Genomic DNA, 25575 nt, shown 5'->3' with positions numbered 1-25575 from the left:
GACTCGTGGTGCCTTGGGTACTGGAAAACAATGACGTTGGATAAGAGCTTGTATCACACCGTTAAATTTCTTGCAAACTAGTTAGTGTATGTGACAAATCATGTTCTTTGAATTGTTCTAGCTCGATGCGTTGGGATAAAGTCTCCTGACAGGGTTTTGGAGTCAGGTGTTAGAGTTTCTGAGCTATGCAAACACCAACCACTTTGAAGCTTGGCCTGGTGGATACACCAGTTTGCAAGATATGTAACACTTTTATTATTGGCCCTTATGTGAACTTACCACGGAGTGTAAATTTTGCTTGCCGCCTGGCGTCATACCAGCACGTGTATACGCCTGAATCATAATGCGTCAGGTTACGGATGATTAGAGCATCCGTCATGTCAAAACTCAAGCGGCCGTGACTCTTTTCCTCCACGTTTCGTTCCTTGAGAAATGCGGAACCATTTTGCCACATTACTGCTGTCTCAAGTGTTGAACTGTAAACAAGAGTATTCCTGCAGACATTAGCAAATGTACAGGTATCTTGAAAGTTGTGAAAAGCCTAGTATTCAAAGAATATGATTTATGAAACACCTCGCAACTTTGCTCGAAGCACATGCCCGGTTCTGTCTCAATATCGGGGCGGTCTCATCAAAGTTACTTGGGATGTTTAGGCCACCTGTTAAATGCAGTAAATTAGTTGTGACAAGTGCATGTGTTGGATGTTTAAGCCTCAAAACATTTCAATCTTGTTGTTGAAATAAAGAGTAACTCTCCTTGGCCATGTCATGTGTCCGATATGAAAAGTTGGCCTGAAGCGCTGCCCAAGACTTTAGGCCTTTTGAGGAACGGCACTAGGCACTCCTTACCCCGGGCATATCAGGCGTATGTTTGTCCCCTCCTCTTCTTTTATGTCTTGCTTTTTCACTGAAACAATTTTCAAGACATTTGTGCTATTAGGAGAAAATTCTATGAAAGTGACGATAAATTTAGGTAAATAAGGTAAAAACACCTGAACGTGCTCTTTCAGACTCCTGGCTCCATCCCTGTCTGATATGACAAAGTGGCAGGAAACCGCCTAATCTTGTTGCATTTGCAATTTTGATGGCCAATTAAACTTGTCCCTGAATTTAGGTTGTGAGAGAAAGTAGGAGTATATTGTCACAGCCAGTGAACACATACTTTTGAGGACTACTTGCATGGGCAAGATAGCCCCTGGAGCATGCTTATCTTTCCTTGAGTATTCAAAGTGTCTTCACGCAGAGGTGGCCTTCGCAGGTGACTTGTAAATCTGTAAATCAAACAAAAGGCGAGTTTACCTTTATTTCCTAGGTCGTCCACGTTCCCGGTCTCCTCAACAATGATGTCATTGAGGTCTTCGAATTCGCTGAACTTCTGGGCTTCAGCAGTCTTGTCTGGAAAGAGACGGAGAGTGAGGCCTCAGAAGGGTAACCTCAAAGGGAGAACCTATCAGTAGGCCCTGAATGGCATTGAGCTGCTCCTTTCTTTTCTTCGCATTCGTCGACAGCATCACATTAGTAGTACAACCACAGACTTATAAACCGGTGCAACGGTCTGGAGAATGCTGCTTCTGAACTCAATCAATACTGCAGAACCTCTCCACTCAACACAACCTTTTGACCATCAAAGATGGTTTCCTGATTAACTAAGCTCAAATTGTATAGAAACAACCCATCGGAACCAAAATCACTCTCCCTAATATAGAGGGTCTATGGTGAAAGAGGTTCGACTGAGTTCATCTTCAGTTTCGGTAATTGCTAACCTTTCTTTATGCAGATGACTTGGCATTTCTCCACCTCAATCTGGTCCGGGTAGGAGACAATTTTGGTGAATCTGTGGAACAAGGACGAATGGCACGGCACATTCTTTATGAACATTCCTAGGATCTTGGAAAGCTTCGCTGATACAGGCCAACCAGTCCTGATTCTGCCAATCACGCATGTGCCCCTCCTTTTTCTTTCTCCGTATTTGTCTTTTCCACATATGCTGCATGGCCCCCAACTACCCCATAAGGTACCAAGCCCATAACGCTCTTCATCTGTTGGAGGAAAAACATCTTAAAGTGATTTCAGCCCGGCTTTGTGATTTAGACTTTGTCCCTATATATGAGATAATAAGGGGGCCTTTCACTCTGAACCGATGTGTGCAAGGGGAGGAGCAAGCTACTCACCCCAGTTTTCAAGGATGATATATTCCAAAACAACACATTTTAACATGCTTTTAAAGAATCCTCCTCATGGGGAAGGATAGGCCTGATACCACTATGTCCAGAATCGACCAGCAGAGAGACCAAGTGGTAAAAGTCTTTGAAGTACAAGTTGACTTACGATTAACTTCAATTTCTCTCGGAATCGGTAAGTAACTTCCCTGCTCTCTGGAAACTAGAAAGCATGATAATTAACACCCAACAGTAGAACAATGCCAATAAGTTTGATCACAGGGCGGTCAAATTACTGCAAGGACGCTCGAGAGAAGTTTTAGCAGACGAACCAATGTAGATATTGTCTTTGTTCTGTTTTGGCCTGTTCAGCTTAAGTTATGAGTATCTGATAACATGACGGCAGCACAACTTGGCCAAGAAGAAATAGAAGAAGATGATAGAAGAAAACGTGTCGAGTCTTAATGAATACGATCACAAAGGAGGATAAGCATTATTAGCATGGCCGTTACAAAGACAATCACAATCAGATGTCTTGGACGTTTAGTTACAACTTTTTATTGGTAGGTGGCGCCTACGTACCACTGGTGTAACGTACTACGGTACCCATCAAGTTGAGTCAACTTCTGTAAACTCTTCATTGGTCGTCGTTATGGCTACAGTAGGTCATTAGGCCTTTTGGGATAACTGACCCAGCTCTGATCTAAGGGCCACTGACTTAGGGACAATATCAATTCGAAAGATTTCTCAGTGTTGGCTTTTGAAGCCGTGTGTATTATGAACGATTTCATGATCATGGCTGTTGACTAGGTCTATACATGTTACTCACCACGCATTATGTTCTGATCAGAGGGAAGTAAAACTGAAAGAAAGTAACCACCCTACATGTTAGGCAATGTATTATAAATAGATTATTGGCAGACGCAATAATTTTCTTAGGTTTTGGGGGGATAAATTCATCACATCACATTATGTGTGTTTTGGATTAGTCTAGGTAACCTCGCCTTATCATCCTCTTGCAAACAGGGCCTACAACACGACTTCTCCTTACATGGTGAGTGTCACTTCGCCACAGCGCGGTGCATGCTGGGTATATACCAATGCGTTTGAAACATATTTACCATCCACGTGGTACATGAACACGTATTCGTTATTTACGCCTCCAGCTGTCGCCAGCTTCGTCACTATCTCTTCAAAATCCTTTAATCCTGTGTTTTTTATTTGCTTGGTGTAGAGTTCATAGTCCTCGCAGAAGTATGTACCCGCATCAGCTGGAAAAAAATCCAAATCGACTAAGCCCCCGCCCTCTACATTCAAGAAATTTGAGCTCATTTCGTCAGCAGCTACGGACAACAAACAAATCAGGATCGTAACTTGCTCACTGCAAGCACCGCGTGTCGCGCAAACGTGCGATTTTCGTCGCTGCGACCTACGATTATAATGGCTGCTAATGAGGGAGCGACAAAATGGCTTGACGGGAACATGTTCGCGGTAGGTTGCGCACTATTTACGACTCCGACTCCCCATCCTACAATTCAGGGTTTTTTTCACTACATCGTCATTCAAGAGGCGGAGCACATTGAAAACCACTGGTTATACCAGGATGCCGACTCACGTGCTCCGACTTCAACTGTGAAGCACTCGTCCCGGCCACCTTACTCCGGATGCAGCAATGGACCGACCTCGTATCTCACCCTAACCCTCATGAGTAGGATGACGAAGTAGACTGCCCCGGAAGTCGACCCTTGATTAGACTCCTAAGCAGTCCATTTCGTCATCATGGTTCGGTCGTACCGGGCGACAGGACGAGGCCGGTCCACTGCGTCCGGAGTTAATACCCTTGATGACAATCCTGAACTTCAGGCCACCCGACCAGCACAACGTGTGCGAGGGGATTAGCAACTGAGTGACTTTGGATAGGCCTATTCGACGATTGAACTGACTGATTGGCGAACGTCTGCGGTTCTCGCTTACCAAGTGACATGTTCTTGATGACGAGCGTGTGGTCAGTGGTGGAGTAGACTCTGTTGATCTCCTCATCATCATGCGCATCCAGCTTCACCTCGGACACGCTACTGTCTATGGCTGACATCCCGTGGTTTGATTTGAACCATATCTTAGCTGAACGGACATCACGGTCATGATCTGCACTACAAAGTCGGTGATAAACTGATGAAACCACAACCAACGCCAATGGAAGTGCGAAGTGTATTATAGTATTATGATGATGGCGCCAAAATGATGAAGTTTGCAATGCACCCACCATTGCGCTTCCTTTCGCCCCACGGCAAAAGTCGCATGCGTCTCCCTTTTTTTTACACATTCCGGTCCAGATAATTCCAAGCGGTGGATCAGCTTTTATATCTTGTTTCAGATTCCTCGACAACTAGGATGTGTACATCGTTGCAGTGCTTTTTTGTAGGAGTGTCGGGAACGGGAACCTGTCGGCGCCGCAGGACCAACCGCATGAAGCTCTTGCCTACTCACCAAAAGTGACACTGCAGCAACACTGTGTCTCCCTGATCAACAATAGCCGCCACATAAGTGCTCATCTTTTTCATTTCTTTCATCCTTTCGTCGCGAACACCTTTCAGTTGAGCCGTGCATTGGGTTTTACTTTGAACGTCATAGGTATCTAGTTTCAACAGTTAAAATGAACAATTAGTTAACAACTACGCATTCCATGCCCGAGGCGAATCTTGGACTTCACTGCGCTGTCTCAGACATCGTTTATCCCTGACTGGGCCTATCAGTCACTCGGAAACCACTAATTTGGCTCTCTAGCTTCTGCATAGTATCCATTTAAAACCATACTTGCAACGGTAAGACCTAAACCGGTGCCTGAGGAGTGTGGCTGTTGATAACACTTACAAGTTTGATCCGGGTGATAACTGAGAAGGTGCATGTCACCAACACCACCGACAGGGTTGTAAGCTCGCTTGTATCGGTGTAGGGTGGGCTCCTCATCGTTGTGATAGTGATGGTCGACTATCTCACCGTTGTCTGCGATTACTTTAACATCGACTTCTTGTATGTATCCTGAAATAAATGAGCAAAATCAGAACTGTCCCTTGTCTCTCCCGGCAAATGTTTCCTCTCATTGGTTCCTCACCATAAGGAGACATAATTAGGATGAACCAATGGGCTGCCCAAGGAGTCTAGCCTCGGGTGACAGCGAGAGTGCCACGGCCAACCTGTCGCGGTCACACTGGATTGCGGCGCATACACTGGTCGGTGCGATGTGAATGTTGTCTTTTTGCCAGTGGTTTTGTTCTCACTTTGCTCTTCGTGGTTTGTAACCATTTTATGGCCCAAAGTTGGACCCTTTAGTCTTATGAGGTCAGTCTCGTATTCTAAAACAACTTAAACAAGTCGTCTCGGGGAAAGAGACTCCGTGCAAGTTTAGATAACAATATCACGCTCGACTGACGACAAGACACCACATGTTGTCCTTTGCCCATATGTTGACAAATGGATGTCAATATTGTCATTGATGACAGAAATGATGGGTTATGGGTGGACTTGTTCAAAGGGCGACGCAACACAGGTGTTACATTTTTAAAGACAATGGTGTCGCGTGTTCATTTAAATCACTCTTACCATGGGAAAACTCGGGAAGTCCGCACCATATCATTAAAATGTAAGCCAAAAATGTAGATGTCATCCTCAAGTCGTCCTCCGTCGACTGCCACCTTCTTGAGATAGACGTCAGAGACAAACCGCATTGTTGCGTGACGTCATCCCGGGACGCAAGGTTTTTTTACAGGTAGGTTCGTACCATTGTGTTCATTGACAGCCAATCAGAGCTCAGTAACCTCATCTGACGTCATCAAGTAAGATTTGTGTCGTATATCACTACGACACAAATGGGTTGTCCTCATGCATTCACTTTGGAAACGCATTTTAAAATAGATGTTACGTCCTGTTAATGGGGCACGTCATCATCGCGTACATTTTGGAAAAACTCTCTAACGAGACCTAATGAGACCAAATGCCCGGATCTGGCGGCCATCTTGGTTCCCGCCGTAATGTATTTTGTATGCAATGTACGTGGAATGTACACAGGCATGACAGAATTTACACTTCCTGGTGGAAAACAACCGATTTTTAAGCTATCACTGGGATTATTATTCACCAAATAAATTCTTATGATATTTTGAGACATTCAGAAATACATTTTATATCGTTTCCGGGCGAAAGTCCGATATGGCCGGCAATTTTAGCTACAGCTTTGATCCGGATGATCAAGAGAGGTGTGTATCGAAAATCTTTAAATACATTGCCATGTGTATACACAACTAGGGACAACTTTACTGTTTATTGGTGACAATTTGGTCACTTTTGACAGTTATGCGTCACTTTTTGTTTTGTTTGGATGATTCTTACGTGAAATACATGGGTGGTGTTGCTAACAATATTTGATTATGAAATTCTAGATCCTTTGATTGATTCGTTGCATGATTGTCAATGTTGATGGGTGGTGTGCTCTTATACATACAACAGATACATCATGATGTGTCAATCAAACGATGTTCAAATGGGCCTTGAGAAGGTGCAGGTCTGGATGCCATGGACATGGTTTGCTACCCCATGCAGCCATCCCGCCAATCTTTGCCACCGACTTCGTCCTGATTTGCGCTTTCACTTTCGTTTCAGTTGGTTCTTTGGTGATACGAAGAGAGATGATACCAACTTAATACTCAACTCGGAGGGAGACACCGGGGTGTTTCTAGTCAGGGGGAGTACCTCCATCATTGGGGACTTTGTGCTCTGTGTCAAGTAAGTACTCAACTCGGAGGGAGACACCGGGGTGTTTCTAGTCAGGGGGAGTACCTCCATCATTGGGGACTTTGTGCTCTGTGTCAAGTAAGTACTCAACTCGGAGGGAGACACCGGGGTGTTTCTAGTCAAGGGGAGTACCTCCATCATTGGGGACTTTGTGCTCTGTGTCAAGTAAGTACTCAACTCGGAGGGAGACAACGGGGTGTTTCTAGTCAGGGGGAGTACCTCCATCATTGGGGACTTTGTGCTCTGTGTCAAGTAAGTACTCAACTCGGAGGGAGACACCGGGGTGTTTCTAGTCAGGGGGAGTACCTCCATCATTGGGGACTTTGTGCTCTGTGTCAAGTAAGTACTCAACTCGGAGGGAGACACTCGTCATGTTGATGCTACAGGGCTGTGAGTGATTTCTAAATTTCGATGTCAAAACCAATTAGGTTATCTTTGAAAGCAATTTGTTTCTTTATTCAATGACAAAGATATAATTGGCCTTGTCAATTTGTCAATGAGAAATGTACAGAAAGGAGATGAAGGAAACCTCGATGACTCAGGAAAGGGGTTCCTTACTTGTTACTAATGCGAAAGGAATTTTAACGTCGGCCATATATTTGTCTCATGTTTAAAAATCTTTGTTCGTTTCAGAGAAGACACTAAAATTAGCCATTATATCATCAATAAAATAACAAGCGGTGGAAAGACCATGTACAAAATAGGCGATAAGGAATTCCCAGACATCCCTACGTTACTAACGTTTTATAAAAATCACTATTTAGACACAACTCCATTGGTTAGGCCTGTAAGTATGACATCACTTTTCCAAATCTGCCGCCGCGCCATCTTGCTTCATCTTCTATTATGGTCTGACGGCTGGTTTAATATCAGCATTGAACAAGGTAGTGTGGGGTATTTAGAACATTGTTGGTTGAGAAGTCATGGGTTCAATTCAACCTTCATATCAGGAGAGTGATAGTTGAGGCCAAATGAAATGCAATTGCTGTTTTATTCATAGACACACGTCCATTTGATTACCCAAATGCCTATGCCAGAACATATTTGAGATAGTGATATTAAGGGTTGAACACCATAGAATATCTTGGAGAAGCACCTTCTATCAGGGGTGTACAGCTGGCCAGGTTACTGCGTGACATTATGCATGGCTTGGCCAGGACATGACTTTGTTCAGCCTTGTCATTATTGAATGTCTGTCACATTCCAGTCATGCTCAATTATAAATGTTAATTGCATTTTTGTGGCAGGTTCAGGTACATCTTGACTGACCCATTTTTTTTGGTTTGGTGTGAGAAGAAATGAACGTCAGGTGGTATTACATTCTTGTGCCAGTTCTGATGATTATGACATTGGTTCAGACTCAGCAGGCCAGGGTGGGGTTTGGGGTGGCACTAATTACCCACATTCTGCCTTGGACAATGTTTTAGTTCAACTCCTTGTGAAATAGCTCACCATTACTTGTACTTGTGTATGTGATTAGTGAATTCAGAAGGAAGTATTGATAGTGTGGCTAATTTGTATGCTATGTTGCAATAATTTCCCCCGGAGGAAGGCTTCTATCAAATAGGTCGCTAAGGAGTGTATGATTACATGTAATTTCCTTGTGAAATTATAAAATGTTCCTGGAATGAATGACGAGCAGTTACTCAATGTCTCATCTGGGGTGTTAAAGGTACAGTGGTGTGACTTTCTGCCAGCTCTCACTAATCTTTGTTACATGTACATGGTTCCTGTGTAGGTGGCACTGCAGATGGACATCTGAAAGTGTACACAGAGGGTAGAATGTTTTGTACATTCTCAGACTCATCCCCAGACCAAAGGATATGGCTGGCTGTTCATGTTCTTTTCTTTATATTTCAGGCTTTGAGAAAAGTTATAGGAAAATATCGATTTACTTCAGGAGTAAGTACATGGATCGGTTACTTTGAAATCTTCAGACAAGTTCTTCAGCGTGTGTTAGTGGAATTTTGAGTTTTGTGCAAATTGAACTGGGTGTATCATCAGCCCTTATATTACAGCAGACATTTTGACACACAAATTGGTGAGGTCCACATTTTTACGCGAGTTGCTGTGCTTTTCAAAATGAATTGAAGCTTTTGTGCTGTGGCAAGTCCGTGTTCCAAGCATCAGGTTATCATCCTAAGCGTGGTGTTCCTGAACCTTCAGTCTGAAGAAAACAGCACTCATTGCTTCAAAGGAAAAAAACATCCACGTCTGAAGATATCTCCTGGATGTATTTGACAAACAGTTGTTGAGTTGGGTTCAATTTCATTAATAAAATGCATTTCATGAAAAAATCTAAATAGAACATTTGTTTTGTTTTCAGGATGCAGATGATTTGAAGTTTGAAAAAGGCGAAGTTTTATCAATTTTACGAAAAGACGAGGACCAGTGGTGGACAGCTAGGAATAGTCGGGGAGAAGAGGGCCAGATACCAGTGCCGTACGTGGAGGAGTACACTAAAGAAAGTAAAGAAGCCATAGAGAAAGAAGTAAAACAAAAAAAAACACAGTCATGCGAAATACCTGCACAGCCATATGCACAGCCACAACCAGTGGTGCCTCAAATAACTCAGGTAAGGAAACAGTGTCCACTTGATGATCAGTATCAGTGTCAGTATTACTGGCATTGTAACCCTGTAGAAGTTTGGGAGGATACGAGGGATCTTTGACTTGCCCTGCTATAAAAACAAGGGACCATGGCTCTTAGTCTTATTCTCATCCGACAGACCCAAAGGTCACCAGTATATTTATTGGTTTCACTTTTGGAGTGCAGTCCTCGAATTGGTTTATGTAAAGTTTTCAGCTGTTCTTGTCAATGCCCATGTGCCCTGAAGCTGGGTCGGTTTGTTGGAGTCTAAATCAGTCACAGCAGTCAGCTAGATGACCAAGCTTTGCTGGTGGCTTTAGGTCTCTCCTGACGTCAGTCCATCATCACACCATCAAACACTTCTATCGTCCATTTCTTAACCTGCTGATATCTTCTTTACAGAGACAACTTCCAGCAATGGCACGCGTGATCAAAGACCGCATACCAAATGCATACGACCCAAGAGCACTCGAGTTACACGTAAGTAACCTCATCTGCAATGTTCATGATTTGTAAATCATCTTATTGAGGAATTGAACTTAACCAATATCCTTTGGGGTGGTAGGAGGAAACTGGAAGCCCCGGAGGAAATGTACAGCTGTCAGAGAGCGTCACCCTATCGGTCACAAGAAGAAGTGGTGTGACCAGGGATCAAATCAACAACCGTGGAGTGACAGATGCTGATGTTGATTTCTAATATTTGTCTTCCCTGAAGTCTGACCTGTGAGATTGTTTGTCTTTCAGATTGGTGACATGGTGAAGGTGATACAGACAAACATGAACGGAGAATGGGAAGGATTGGTTGGTGAAAAACAAGGCTTGTTTCCGTTTACCCATGTCCAATTCATCGATTCGCCCGATGGTGACGGTGTGTAGATAATGGAAGACTTTCTAGTTGACTTGACATCAGTTCTTGACTTGCAGTAGATGTTTGCACAAGGTGGATGTGTCATGGTGTCGAGCATATTCAAACAGTGTACGGTGAAGTGAAATTGGCGCTGTGTGGAGGATAAGAGAGACTTATGCATATATGCAGAAGAAGATGAACACTTGTTCACGAATAAATTCTGCTTGAAATGAAGTCACTGCAGCGGCAATTATATGTTTTATTGGTAACCATTAGTAACGGCTGAATGTGTTCATTGTCGTATTGTACTTTAAAGGGTAGCAAATACTAGGCAAATGTATGAATTGCTAATACTTGGAACTAAATTGGTTCAAAGCCTGGTACCCTTGGTTTAAAGCCTGGTACCCTTGGTTCAAAGCCTGGTACCCTTGGTTCAAAGCCTGGTACCCTTGGTTCAAAGCCTGGTACCCTTGGTTCAAAGCCTGGTACCCTTGGTTCAAAGTCTGGTACCCTTGGATTGACAGTATGTGGCAGGGATTTGGGCCTACAGTAGTGGAGGTTTTCAAAACCGGATAAGAACATTTAAGGGTATTTAAGAATAAGAATATTCAAACAATTTTATTGATGAAGTATTGATTAAGATTTAGATCAGTTTTAACAATCATTTAGGTACTTATTCTCATGTGTTACGTTGTGAATCTGACATTTGACATTCACGTCTGTCAATGTCCTCTTGAGATGTGTGTTTGTCAAGACTATGGGCAGGACTGGTTGGTCAGTGTTCTCCAGGTGATTAATATCCACATCTGGAGAACTGGGTCTGGTTTGACTACTTTGGTTAAAATATTCCTTGCTCACAGGTGAATAGTACTGATAGACCGTCAGATAGAAGACACCTGTTTGTGACTTCGTAAGTGTTTTAAAACTGGCCTACCCAACTCCTGCCTATAATCGCGCCTTGCAAAATCTGAAACAGGTTGTGTTTAGGGAGCCCAAAATATGTCCAATAATTGGTTGGACATGTTAATTTAAAAAAAACCATGCTCAACTTAAAATGTAGTTGTACTTGTCATGTTATAGAATGTAACTTTGGTCTGCAGTATTTTGCATCATAAATTCTACTATACACAACATCGGGGCATGCTACCAGTATCATAATAGTGCTGACTACAATATGGCTACTTTGGAAGTGTAGACCCTGACTACAGGTGATCTATACTAATATTATACTTTTAGAGTCAGTTCTCTGTATTTTAAGCATTCAGAGGCAAGTTCTAGTTGTGAATATCTGGTCTTGTTACATGCAAGGGAGCGCTGTTTTCCTAGACAGGCAATCTCAGCCACCAGTAAGACAACCGGGTCAGAAGTTGCTTGGTAACACTCAGCAGTCAGGACACTCAGATTCTTCTTGGGTGTGATCAGAAACAGATGTCCATTATATCACGAATAACTGAATAAGGTAACTCTGATGATAGCTAAAGATAGATAAGTCCTTTTTGAATGGAAATGGTTGACTCAGTTTTGATGACTCATCAGGATACTGAATTTTGGTGCTAAACTGCTCAAGAATGTATCACAGAAGTATCACGGTGAATGAGTTGACTCCAACAACTACGTTGCTTGAGAGGATGCTTTCTTAAACAACATGTCAGCTCTCATCAGGCTAAAGGCCTGGTTCCACTTTAGCAGTTTGTAGGCGTGGGTAAAGTGTTTAGTTCTCACTGTCATTAGCTTTATTTCAATGTTAGTTTTTGGTGAGACATGACACGTTTTACTGTCAAAATCCAAACAGAAAGCTGCTATATTGGAATGGAGTGTTATAAACTTAGCTTTTTGACTCGAGCTATTAAAAGTGTCTGCCCTGAAGTAGCCCCAATTATGAGTGCGACTCAAATCTTACTATAGTAAGCCTCGTGTATAGACTTTTGTAAAATATTCTATTTTCAAGGTTTCACGAATATCTAGACTTAATTGTGAGAACAATGTGTCACCACACTGCTAAATTTTCTCATCTCATTCGATCATTTAAGCGCATAATGTACCTAGAATATTTGATTTTGAAAATATTTTACATTTTGTTGTGTGGCCATATTGCCGTGACGACACTGCTTTCTGAATGTTGTCTGATTATAATGAGCACTGTTGCTTAAGAAGCAAACCCTCAGGTTGTCAATCATATTCAATGTCTAGTAAAGATTAGTGAATACAAAATGTAGTAAAAAAGGGAAATTTGTTGTGTCACGTGCTTGTTCTGAAGTATTGCAATTCGTTTTTAAATAGTACTTTTTTCTCAGATTTCTATCTTTTTCATTTTCCAAAGTTGTGTATTTGTACCAGTTCATCTCAGGAGTGGCCTGAAATCAAAATCATGTTTGAACCTTATTTTGTGTACGGAAAAACCAAAATATTTCTTTTGAAAGCTTGGTATACACTAAATCTTGGTTTCCGCTCAGAGTGGAACCACTGGTGAACATGGACAACCGCACAGTTTTCACAGGTGTGGCTTTATTTTGATGAACTTGCAAGATTGTAAGTGAGAGAAACCTGTGGAAAGCAGGAAAGTGTGACGAACACTGTGCGGAGTGACTTCTTGAGATAGAGGGACAAAGGTCGAAAGTGGTCAAATTTACGGATAAGATTTGTACAGATCGAGATGAGAGTGTTGGTTTTATCATTTGGGTTCTGTTCCAACTTACAATACCTCTTTAAAGTGGAATGGTACATTTCATCAGTACCATGGCTTGGGGACTTATGAGTATCAATTTGTTGAGTTTTGCTGCTAGATGGGTTGGGTTTTTCCCAGCTTTTTCATCACTGATAATCAATTTGCGTGAAACATGGGAAATTCTTACTAAACGTAGCACAGAATGGTCATGAAGACAAAACCGTGTGAGTTGCCCTGTTGTATTAAAGAGCCCTGTACATGCTTTTCCTGCACAATGAGCGCTTGCTTTAGATGGTCCCACCTGAAACCACCAACGTTGTAAACACACTTATCTAATATTTGCATGCAGATGATTTCAACTTAAGTTGATGTCAAGTTGGCAGTCTATATGCTGCCCTCGAATTGGTGAGAAAGTACTGCAAATGCTTGTCAATTCAGGGTGAAATGGGACTTAATATCTTATTGTAAATAGCCTCATGGAACTTGTAGCAAAATATAGTGCTAGGTGATTTTAGATTGAATTTTACACTCTTGACTTGAAGGGAGACTGTATAGGCAGGAGCAATATGTGTCTCCTCTATCCCACATAGAGACTATTCACACTTCTGCTAGTTATCACTGAATTGAATACAACCCCCTCACTGCATACTAGTCACATAAAGACTACCAAAGTTAACCCCCTGCTCCTGCCTATAGTCCCCCTTTAACTTGATTTTCAACCTAAACTGCTCAGTTTTCGAGCTTGTACTTCATGAGATTTCTTCAAATATTTAGAAAATTTGATTAGTTTTGTCACCATTACAGCAATTGCTGCCCTCTATCCCTGATGTGTTGAACTATAAATGTGCTTGTGTTGTGTCACTATTTGTACTAATACAGTATACCCGCAAATATTTGCTATTCTGCAAATTATCTGTAAAAGCGAAAATAAAGGCACACAATGTCTGTAGGTTTCCAACATGGTTCTGATACGTTTTCATTTCACTATTATTTGGATGTTCTCAATGTATCTCATATGACACCCATATTGGGTGGCATTTTTCTGACAACTGTTAATGAGGAAATACTAGCAGCTATTATACATCTTGTGAAATACACCATAGTTATATTTGCCTGGTTTTAATTGAGCATTTTGACAACCCTTTAGCAGTAACTATCAGATTTTCAGTTCCGCAGTTTTATTTTTGTAAACCTTGCTAATTGCGGAAAACGTGAAATTGAAATGCGCCATTGTTTCCCTGACGATACAAGTGTTTTGATGCGTCTACAATATCTCACGTGTCGCTTTGCTACCGTAGTTACAGTTAAAGTGAAAAGACAGACAATATGTAACAATGATTTGTGAATAAATGAATGGTGAAGCCCATTGTATTATAATAAATGCCATTACTAGTACCCATGTGTTGTTGTCCTGTCTGGCCTTGTACACCGTGGAGGAATCGACGGATCAGGTCTCTCAAGTGTCTCACCTGTGAGCGAGGTTCCCATGAAACATTGGCTTCCCAAGCGACAACACCAGTGGTTGTGTCATGGTAGTCTTCCTGGTGGTATTTCCCAGCCAGTTATGGAACATGCACCTTGAAATTGGGACAGTACAGTGGAATCTTGTTGCTCTGGCCTTGAACAGCTGACAGCACGAGAACACCACAGGAGCTGTACAGAACTGAGGACAGTCTGATCTGTTGCTGTTCAGAGTTGCTCTGACCTTGAACAGCTGACAGCACGAGAACACCACAGGAGCTGTACAGAACTGAGGACAGTCTGAGCTGTTGCTGTTCAGAGTCACTCCTAGGCTATGTGATCATTTAAAACATCCACCTACACTCGATTTCTTCTTTCCTTATCGCCATATTTGCGTGGGCTACTGCTGAGAGCTAGCTAGTTTGTAAGTGTAGGGGACTCTAAGGTAATTATCCATACTTCCCTTTGGTTTATAGAAGAATATCAAGTGGAGATATTTTCACAAGAAACAAACAAAAAGGAAACTTATTTCATTTAAATTAATCAACTCATTTTTATTGTCGCAGCGACAAGTAATGATGATCACACGTCACAGCCACAAATATTCCCCATCTACAAGAACTTTGCAAGCACCTACAACTTTCATAACAACAGAAATGCCTTCATTGCTGTGATGAAGAACCATGCGATAATATACCATTTCCAAATAAACAGATACTTAACTCGGGATCAATGGTTAGTATACAAAAGGGCAATAGGACAATTTCGCCAGGAAAGGTTTTAGGTTTGCCCATACAGGGACAAGGGCAGTGCTATCAACACCAGAATTCTTAGAGCAAGCGAATACCATTCTTGTCATAGTAATCTGGTTGAAAAACTTCTCACATTAAATCGTTTATATTCTCGGGGTTTCACTAAAGCAAACCACTCGGCGACTTTGCAAAGTTGCAACATTTTAAATGGTGACAATTTGATTGTAAATGCACAATTTTGGGAAGCAATAACTTAAGTAATCCCTCCAAATCTACCGAAATCGTGGCTTCATAACTTGATACCATATTTACATACAAGGTTTTCCATCAAACATCAGCAGAGAAAGTCTATTTTCCGAATGAATCTAAAGTCACATGCAACACAACATGCAAGTCTCCCGAGCAAGTCATTGAAACGGAAGCACCATACTGTCTTATCACAGAACAAATACCAACACAGTCGGAACTTTCATCGGTCAGTCTTATGTGGCGTCGTAAACTCCTGCACTATTGGCGGCTGGTTGAACTTAGGTGACGTCACATCTTCCTCACTGTAGTAGCGCTTCTTCAGAGCGCGATATTTGCGGAGCATGTAAAGGGCTTCAAGCTCCTTTATGATATATTCACCTGAAATGAAAAGGAAAATGCAATCGTGAAAACGGTACATGGTTCATTTCAACAGGGCAGTTAGTATTGGGCAAAAGGGAACACTTCACAAGGACAGTTGAAATGAAGAAAACCACGTTTGTGACATTTCAAGGGTGCCACAGCAAAATGGGAGGGCCTACAGGCAACTGCCTTGTCTCTGTGAATATTCACCCACACAGTGATGAGTTCAACTTCCTCAGAAGTTTAATATTTCAACTAGTAAACAATGCCTTCTTTGGATAATGCTTCAGCTTAAAGATAGCACACACTCTCACTCTTTTGGGTCATTGTACTGAAAATGTATTAATATTTACCTCGAGCTATTAACACCTTGATCTCCTCTGGATCAGTCACATCGCGATTCTTCATGAAAGCCGACTTCAGTTTCGTACGGAAGTAATCTGCTCCTTTCGGATACTCTTTACCAAGATGCATCAACTGCAAAAAGGGACTTAATTATCAATAGACAAAGCCAAGTTTGTTTACCTGGTTTTTTATGATACGAGCTTCCACAAACTCGTCAAACAAATATACAATGTAGTTATACTAGAATGTTGTCACAGGCTTCATTACATTACTCTGGACCACTGCTTTACCTGATTTCATTCTTAACTATCAGAGGTACTCCGTCTGTAGTCTCCCCCCAATACCTCTGAAAATGGCCATTTGTCTTTGAGCGCCTATGTATGGTTGAGACAGGACTGTTGTTCATTTAAAGCACAGTTGCCTGCCTTTTGATGAAATCTGTGTACATTCATTTTCATTATGTCCTCGTGACATTTCAGCTCGTCTTCTGTGCGACATCGACTGGTTTTGCTGTGCGTACGTGTTACATTTGTCATTTGTCTTTACTTCTCTCTACACACATTTGGTCTGACTGACATGACAAACTTACATTCTTGTAGAGCTGAATCACCTGAGATCGGCTCGATGATGCCATGTTCCAAAAAAATTCAGAACACCACAGGACTACAAATACACAAACTGCATATCAAAAAGTCCCAGCGACTGGGGGCGAAAAGGTCAGGGCGCGAAACGACCGGATACCATTTTTCACACATGCGCAAAGTAACTTTCTCTTGGTTGCCATCCGGAGGAAAAAGTTTCAAAACATCCGAATAAAATGGTATTTTCACCTTGAATACAAGTATCTCATGCTGAATCTATGGTGTTTTGAGAAATATATAGCTACATTGACTAAATTGCATGCATAATTAACACCACCTAGGACAAATATCGACACTAAAATTGTCCTCCAAATGACGTTGCTAATCACGCCGTTCCATCATGATCATTGAATGGCCATGATCATCATCCATGTCATCATGCATGTCATGATCATCCAGCTCCATGGCCAGCCCATGCATGCCATGTGCATCATCTCGCATGTCTCGTGTATGGCTGGCCGGAGTGCACACCTACAATGCAATATTAAATGTCAACACTAATTCAGAATTATGTCCCACATAACTCACAATAAGTCAAAAGTGTTGACATAAATTTGCCAATCAGAACACAGTTTTTTATGTAGGCCTAGGCTATAATATAGGCCTAGGCAGAGTAGGCTACACAAAATCGACGCTACGTCACCCCCCCCCCCCCCCCCCCCTCTTAGCACTGATGCGGTTCACGTAACTCTCGTGAAACACGATTTGGATTGGATTGGATCGATTTCGTGTTGACAATAATTCGATCAATGTAGGCCCTAGTCACCAGTTCGATTTAGACTAGGCCTATATGGGACATTAATTAAATGCATTTCATGTTGACATAAAACAAAGGTCATTTTCTAGATACACCGGCATGCCAGTACCACCAATAGATCTTCATGGTCAATGACACCAGACAATGCCTCTCGAACCATTGTCTGGCGACTTTTTCAGTGAATGAGAATTTATTGTCTTTTTCAGCCTCCCAAGGGGAAGAAAGGTGCTCCCGCAGGGAAGGGAAAGCCAAAGAAGATAGACAAAGAAGAGGAGGAGAGGCGAGCTAGAGAAGAAGGTATTATCAGGGCACCCAATGAAAACCTACCTTGTCCTTTGGTTAGATAAAGTATGGTGATAACTTGTGGGAGCACCAAGGCTGTTGACAATCAACTGCGAAGGGCGATACTAAATCACGACCAATCATTGAGATAGCTGATCATGCAACTTCTCTGTTGCACTGCTTTCATCTTAAATCAACATCTAACAGAATCAACATATCTGATTCGGAATAATCGGACTCTGGAGTGCTGGCACAGGTGTCGCAATCTTGCAGATGTACCTTGGTAGCCTCCGGTGCTGGTGCTGGTAACTGTGCGAGAGAGTCTAGTCAAGACCCTTTCAAGAGTGGTTTATACAAATTGTTGGTGCTTGTGTTGCAGAGGAGGCGCGTCTTCGAGCCGAGGAGGAAGAGAGGGAGAGAAAGGAGAAGGAGAAGAGAGAGGCTGAGGAGAGGAGAAGATTAGAGAATGAGGTAAGGCTATAACAGAGTGGCAGGAATTGACTTTGAGTTGTATCCTTCATTACTGTGTATATTTCTCTGCGCACAAAGAACTGTCTCCTTACTATCCTAGAGTTAACTGAATCAGGGATCTCTAAAATAAATGAAGGTGCCACATGCATTCATTTAACGTTTTTGGCTTTGCAGGAAAGAACGAGAAGGAAGGCCCAACTCCTGGAGCTCAACTCCATCACTGAGAGCAACGAAACACAGTTACTGAATATCCATGACAATCGCCGGAAGAAAGCCAAATGGGCGCGCTACATGCGATGTGACGGCTCCCCTGATCCGACCATTCCTGGTGAGATCAACACCTACATGAATCTGTGGAGGGAGGACAATGAGAGAGTGACTATAGATCAGGTTCTCAAGGACAGTGATCTAGCACTTGCAGTGAGTATTGACAAGTAGTGTGAGTTGAGAGTCGCATTCAAGCCCGTTTATACCACAGGGGCACAGCTGGAAATAACGTCGAGTACTTGTCCTTTATAATCCCTGTCAAAACGCCTCATGTGCGGTGAAGTGCCTTGCACAAGAGCAATGGTTGCTTCACATTCTGTGGACAAGTTACGGACAACTAGACAGAAGCACTCATCCTTCTTGCAACCCAGCAGAGAATGTAAAACCAAGCACTGATACACAGCCTAACACTGCACTGATACACAGCCTAACACTGCACTGATACACAGCCTAACACTGCACTGATACACAGCCTAACACTGCACTGATACACAGCCTAACACTGCACTGATACACAGCCTAACACTGCACTGATACACAGCCTAACACTGCACTGATACACAGCCTAACACTGCACTGATACACAGCCTAACACTGCTGTGTATCATAGCATTCTGTTGGTTATACTTTGTCTTCTCATCATTTTCTCATGTTTTCTTCAGTTGATAAGTGAGCTGCAGTTCCTCCTTGACGACACACCGGCGAATGAAATCACTGAAGCAGAAGCCGAGAGATACGGAACAGTACGTAAATCCTTATCATTTTGAAGCGCGGTGGCACTGTTGAAGAGCATCTGCCTTGTGATCTAGATGTCATGGGTTCAAGGCTCAGCTACTGCCACTCTGTACTTTCAACTGGTCTGAAGTGGCCAAGTGTAGCGCAGTTTGTGCAACACTTGGCTTCTACAGAACGGTTTCTGGATTAGGCTGGAGAATGAATGTAAAGCACTTTGAGACAATACAGTTGTCCAGGATAGACATGCTTTCTTAGACTACATGATAAGTGGCATGGGCCAGCGCATAAGGCCTCAGCCTCAAATCCTGTCAATGCTACACACAACTTCATAAAAACAAATTTCAAAATTTTTATTGAGTATGTTGGCCCAAGATTGTACTTTTCTGACCGTGTCTCCCAGAGGCGTTCAAAACGCGTATGGGAAGTCACTGATTTAGCTGTCACCTCGGCTTCATGAAAGATTTCCTGATTCGTGTTTTGAAATCATTGCAGACACAGAATGATCTGCAGGACTTGCTTCACGAGAAACTGCTCCGAGCGGAACATGAGTTGTTATTGGACTCAGCAGACAGAGCCGACCCACAGACCATGAATCTACAAACTGTTATTGAAAATGATCTGGTTTCACTTTGTGTGTGGGGAAATATTAGCAAAAATCCAAGGTAAGAATTTAGTGATGGACCAGAAAAAGAAAAAATATTCGACAAGTTTAGCTGAGAACAGCATGACATTTCGTACTCAATACGGGAGCAATTGTCTGGTGTCTGTAGAGAAAGGACAACTGATTTGTCTACAGCATAATGAGAATCACTCTCCCCTCCTCAGGATGTTGATGTTCTGATCCTGATATAATCATATTCTCCTCAAAACTTTCCCTCTTCAAATCCCTGCCGATAGCCATGATGATGTATTGAAATATTTCATTTCAGAATAAAGTATTTTGAATTCGCCGATAAAGGTATTGGCTTTGATATCCCCAAGTTGCTAACCATGACAGACTGTGCCGTCTGCTTCCTATTCACCAAGTTTGACCACTTCTCACAGAAATGCAAATCATTTTTGCCACGACAGAAAAAGAAGATTGTTGAGGAAGGTAGGGTACGATTAGGGTCTCTATAGCCATGTGTCTTATGTCATCCCGCAAATATGTAATCAATGAGGAAATGGGCTTTTGATAAATCCCGGTTGGTGGAGCAGTGCGTCGTATACCTTCTCAGGTCCGTGTGAACTTTGTAACGCCAGCAGCTGATGATGTCATCACACAACGTCACGCGGGTGCCAAGACCGAGGTTGTAGTCGGAACTGATTCTACAGGGCGATTCAGAAGAAAAATTGCATTCAAAGCTTTTAAATTAGGTAATTTCTGCCACTGACTTATTGTGTTGTATATTTCAGTGGAGCCCCCTGTGGTTGAAGAAGAAGAAAAGACAGACGGTGAGGAAGAGAAGAAGGAAGGGGAAGGAGAGGAAGAGGGGGGTATCGAGCGGGAGGAGACCGAGGACGTGATGGCGTCGCTACGGAAACTGGACGATGATGATGAAGACAAGAAGGAGGAGGAGGAGGTGAAGGTGGAGGAACCAGAGGAGGAGGAGCTCGTCGATGATGGTGACATCAAGACACCAGGTACCTGTAAACTTGATCATATATTGATTACAAATGATTCGCCTCTTTTCAGTTGCATTCCTCTTGCGATGGAGTGTGCCAACTTCACCGAGTCCTGGTGTCAGCATCTGTTGATGACGTTAGGTCGGAAGAGGTTGACCCCACAACAATGCTCCACCACTAGGGGCGTTGATCAGGAAAGAGGTGGATTTGACTTGTAACACTACTATAAGGTCTCTTTATGATATTGAAGACTTTGGTCTATTTAGGTAACTTGCCACAAATAGTATGATGCAAACGCTCGATACTTATTTTTGTATCCCACACTTGACAACAGAGCCTTGCCATTTCAAAGATAATTGAATTCAAAGATAAGATTGCTGAATCCCTCAGCTCCATCTGATCTTATTGCATTTTCATAATTCTACAGGGAGAAGCCGACATCGTAAAGTATCTGGTATCTAGATGTTAGCGTTCTTCTCATCGGGTGTTGCTTTTCTTTGTGCTCTTAGCAGCTAACCAATAGAGGTCGTGCAGTGACATCATTTGGACGGCCATTTTGTACGTTGGTCTGTGTCATTGAACCTGCTGATGATACAAAGACGACAAAGTGGCCATGTGGATCAGTGATGTAAATCTCAACTCCAAATTGTGTCTTTCTGCGATGATGTCATCTGCATGGCCTCTATATGTTCCGCAAATAGAAGGAAGCATTTATATCATAGCAGGCAGTCTGTGTGTGAAAGTATCCGGTATTTTTCTGAGCTGATGTACTTTAGTGGCATACAGGTGCAGAGGCTTTTGTGTTCATGCTTTTCTAAACATGGCATGTGTAATTGGTGAAATGATGAGGTGTTTGCCATAGTATCTATCTAGTGGTTTGATCATGTTGCTTAGATCCAAATGTTCTTGTGATAGTGGTTGTATTTTGAATTTGTTGTGCTTGTCCAAGGAGAATATGGGCAGTCAAGTGTGTTGCATAGTCTTTGCGGTTTGTAGGAATCGGCATGTGATCGCCTCAGCCAAAGGAAAAGGCAGAGGGACCAGAGAGAGATTGAGTTGACAGGACAGGGCTGGACAGGGCTGGACTGGGCTGGACTGGGTTGGGCAGGGCAGGCCTGTTGTTCTTATGAACACTGTCCTCCTTGTCAGCAAGTTATGTTGAGATGCAGTGTTAATCTTGCTGGAAAAAAAACTCTTGATGCATGTAAGTGTCATAAAGTAAAAGTCTCCCCTACATCAGTTTGTTATCTTACTTCCAGAGCCCCCAGAGTGGGAGGATTTTGATGGCGATGAAGACGTCTATGACATGAGAGCGTACTGCGTCCAGGGCGGCCTCTTCCACTTCAACCTTCTGCACATGCCCCCACAGCCGAAGAATGCCAAAACTTGGGTCATGAGGCAAGGTTAGTATTGAAGACAATTCATTCCTCGCTCAGCTCGATGTAGATGGTGTATCAAGATGGAGGCACACTGCGTCCAAAGGGGTTTCTTGCCCTTCAACCTTCTCCACATGTCCCTCACAGCCAATGAATGAAAGCTTCTTCTTTAACGATGTCCTTGTTTCTTTTCAAGTTGTTGAGCCACCAATGATCTCCCACATCGAGTACATGGCAGACACGGTCAACCCCGCGCTCATCCAACAACAAGAAGACAACAACAAAGAGGGCGAGGAGGGTGAGGTCAAGGCTGTGAAGGAAGAGGGAAAGAAACGTGATGAGAGGCCACCTATTGGTGTCAGTATGAAGCTCCCAGGTGATGTCGTGTTTAATGAAGAGCCACAGCTCGGACGGTGGGATTACGAGCAGAATGTTTGGAGGATGGATGGTTTTACGGACATTGTTTATAACGAGGGTGAGTGATTAACAAAGAATATTGGTTAGGTTTGTACAACTAGGTGGAATTCACTTCTATCTTACCCAAGATCTACCAGTTGACAAATTGGCAATTGTTTGAAACTTTTCCGTCATTTTCTAGATAATCGTGTTGTCCAGTTCAAGACGGCCTTCTACGGTACGATGTCTCTTCTCTCCGACACGCATATCAACATGCCGTTCCAGTCGTGGGAACTCCGGCCTCGTGGCATGAATCACGCACAGTTGACAGTTATTGCGGCAATCAATGAATGTGAGATTGAAATTAAGGTAGGGAAATTGAGTGATATTGTGGTGCAGTCCTGTGTTTGTTATGAAGTTTGTTTTCTCTCTTAGTTGATCCTAATCTATGAGACTTATAAAATGCCTCCCTTACAAGATCTCTAATTCAAATGAAACAGCGCAAAGGAAAGTTAAATGTCACAAAGTTCAAATACTCAACAATGATGGACACATCCAAGAGATGTGTCATTAGCAAAGAACCCTAGACAGCATTGGTCACAATGGTGTTCAGACAGCATTGGTCACAATGGTGTTCAGACAGCATTGGTCACAATGGTGTTCAGACAGCATTGGTCACAATGGTGTTCAGACAGCATTGGTCACAATGGTGTTCACACTCTGTGGCAAGTCCTTTGCTAACTCGGATTTTGAAAATTTGATTATTTTTATCAGGACGACAAGTGCTGCCTTAATCTCCCAGAAGAGGGCGCAGTTGAGCAGCTTGAACACTTACGAAACAAGTGGATGATACCGCGAGACTTTATCAAGGTGAGTTATTCATTTTCACAATCCCAGCTCAACCCCGGCCCGTCCCTCTGTGCCCCCTCTTATCTCCAAGTCTCAGATCTGCTTCTATTAGTTAAAGGTTGAAAATTGCATAAGGCACTCAACTCAGCCATCACAAACTGTTTCATTGCCGCGATTGATGGACCTTTTGTGATCATTCGTTTTTCAGGCCATGAGAGATTCTGGTGTGAATATCTTCCCGTCTGAGGATTCTCCCAAGTATGTCAGTATACAGTCAAAGGTAAGCTTATTGATGAATGAGAAGTAAAGTGATCATCATACTTTACACATTAACTACAGTCTATCTAGAAACGTTTCAGTCCGACTCTGATGAACAGCTCAATCAGAGCAACACCCTGAGCATTTCTGATCGCTACCTCTTTATACACCTCGGTGGAGTAAGACATGTTACTGTTAGATAGAGAGACCAGCCTGGAGTTTCATACCAGAGTAGGGATCGAACAAGGGATCTCTGTGACCACAAGTCAGAGACCTGAGCCACACATGGCGAAAATGTCAATCAGACATCGTTGTAGATTTATGTCTAATAGACACCAACTTGTGATGTCTATCAGGTGTCTAAGAGTCATCACCAGATTCAAAAATGTTATCTTCTGATAAACTTCTTATCATATTTCAGAATGTGATCACAGAGGAGAGACTTTACCAACAGATGGCTCTGACATCGTCTGCCATGGCGTATTCCTGGTCAAAGTGGAATGCGGAGGTTGCTGATAACGAGAAGATCGTCTTCCAGGGAGCGGAGTGTCTGAAGGACCAGCACTTGTTGGAGGAGGAGTGGGCGCTGTTCTTAGTGACAAAGAAACGCTCCATGAAGTTGAAGATGACAGAATTCGAGGAGGCTTTCTCTGATGACTATGCGGAGGGAACCAATGTAAGTCCCAAGTAGATTTTACAGATTGCAATCATGTTTTTTTGTACTTGAAGTCAGACTCAACCTTCTTTTGAATTTCATCATTTCCTTTTTCAGTTCCACGCTGACATGTACCACATGGTTCTTGAGCTCGCCTCGGAGGACGCGTTGACCAGGATACGCGAGAGCAGTTTCAAGTTCATCGATTGTGTCAACCAGTTGCTGACAGGAACCAAACTCGTGACTTATTCATAGGCGTGTGAAAAGACACTGGACTCAATGTGGACTTGAGGTGGCGCAGCTATTTGGGAGTCATCTTCCAGTTCTGCACTGATATTTTCAAAGGGGGATTAAGGCACAGAGGTGATCCATATTGATCAACCTGTTACAGGTCACAAGAGACTCGCTGAAATTGAGAGGTGAAATTGAGGGACGAAAGGAACAGAAATGTTCCCTTACAAAAAATACCTCAGCCGGTGACCAGTCTTGTATGTGATCGGTTAGCTATGTTAAAATGTCAATTATTGTTATAATCCGTCCAGTTCAGACTACCATTCCGAGTACATTTACAGTACTGTCCACACATCCACCACCCAATGCAGTGAATTTATTGAATTTGTAAATTGTATGAGAATATTTGTTTATTTTGTTTTGTAAAATTCTATTCAAATAAAATGTGTAAATAACATTGAAATCATGTTTTTTTGGTTCTTTGCAAAGTTTCATTTTGCATTAGCTTTTTACTTTATGTTGTCTTCTTCCAGTAGACACAATGTAAGATTTAATGATCAAATCAGTGTCAAAACTGTTTTGAACAACTGATGTGAATCAGCTTAGAGCGTCCTTTCTTTTCCTGCGACAAGTCTGGTGAAACTACAGTCTTGTCAGCGCAAGACCAAAAAGTGTCCCCTGGTTTGGTTGTGACAATAGTCAACCTTGTATGCTTGTGTCCAATGTCTTCCTTGTCCCCTTGGACAAAAGTGTGTTCCCTAGTCTGCTTCTGCAAAATGTGTCTGAATATCAGGCTGAGGAAATAGTGGTCTCCCGGTCGGCTTGAATCAACTGTGGT

General features: G+C 42.6%; 3 protein-coding genes across 4 annotated transcripts; 2 read left to right on the top strand and 1 right to left on the bottom strand.

Moving 5' to 3' along the window:
- The first annotated feature begins 6214 nt into the window (after positions 1-6214).
- On the top strand, positions 6215-14442 carry LOC135492232 (adapter molecule Crk-like). The gene is made up of 7 exons (XM_064778538.1): positions 6215-6411; positions 6815-6937; positions 7580-7733; positions 8807-8848; positions 9273-9521; positions 9938-10015; positions 10280-14442. Exons 1-7 carry the CDS (start codon positions 6365-6367, stop codon positions 10409-10411), a joined length of 825 nt encoding a protein of 274 aa, XP_064634608.1. The 5' UTR covers positions 6215-6364; the 3' UTR covers positions 10412-14442.
- A 597-nt stretch (positions 14443-15039) lies between these two features.
- On the bottom strand, positions 15040-16930 carry LOC135492510 (electron transfer flavoprotein regulatory factor 1-like). The gene is made up of 3 exons (XM_064779024.1): positions 16804-16930; positions 16223-16346; positions 15040-15887 (listed from the first exon to the last, which is right to left on the bottom strand). The coding sequence occupies exons 1-3, from the start codon at positions 16846-16848 to the stop codon at positions 15730-15732; spliced, it is 327 nt and encodes a 108-aa protein (XP_064635094.1). The 5' UTR covers positions 16849-16930; the 3' UTR covers positions 15040-15729.
- A 40-nt stretch (positions 16931-16970) lies between these two features.
- On the top strand, positions 16971-25179 carry LOC135492782 (dynein axonemal intermediate chain 7 homolog). Of its 2 annotated transcripts, XM_064779424.1 has the most exons (16): positions 16971-17034; positions 17819-17909; positions 18274-18365; positions 18540-18785; positions 19295-19375; positions 19860-20029; positions 20297-20460; positions 20763-20990; positions 21400-21426; positions 22232-22375; positions 22545-22823; positions 22947-23113; positions 23519-23614; positions 23802-23873; positions 24273-24527; positions 24624-25179. In XM_064779424.1, the coding sequence occupies exons 1-16, from the start codon at positions 17032-17034 to the stop codon at positions 24759-24761; spliced, it is 2253 nt and encodes a 750-aa protein (XP_064635494.1). In that variant the 5' UTR covers positions 16971-17031; the 3' UTR covers positions 24762-25179. The 2 variants fall into 2 exon arrangements, with proteins under 2 accessions (XP_064635494.1, XP_064635495.1); XM_064779425.1 differs by lacking the exon at positions 21400-21426 and having other exon boundaries at positions 24624-25178.
- The last annotated feature ends 396 nt before the right edge of the window (positions 25180-25575 follow it).

Source organism: Lineus longissimus, chromosome 8 (assembly GCF_910592395.1).
Source record: "Lineus longissimus chromosome 8, tnLinLong1.2, whole genome shotgun sequence".
NCBI classification, from domain to species: domain Eukaryota; kingdom Metazoa; phylum Nemertea; class Pilidiophora; order Heteronemertea; family Lineidae; genus Lineus; species Lineus longissimus.
This window is presented reverse-complemented; position numbering and strand designations above follow the sequence as displayed.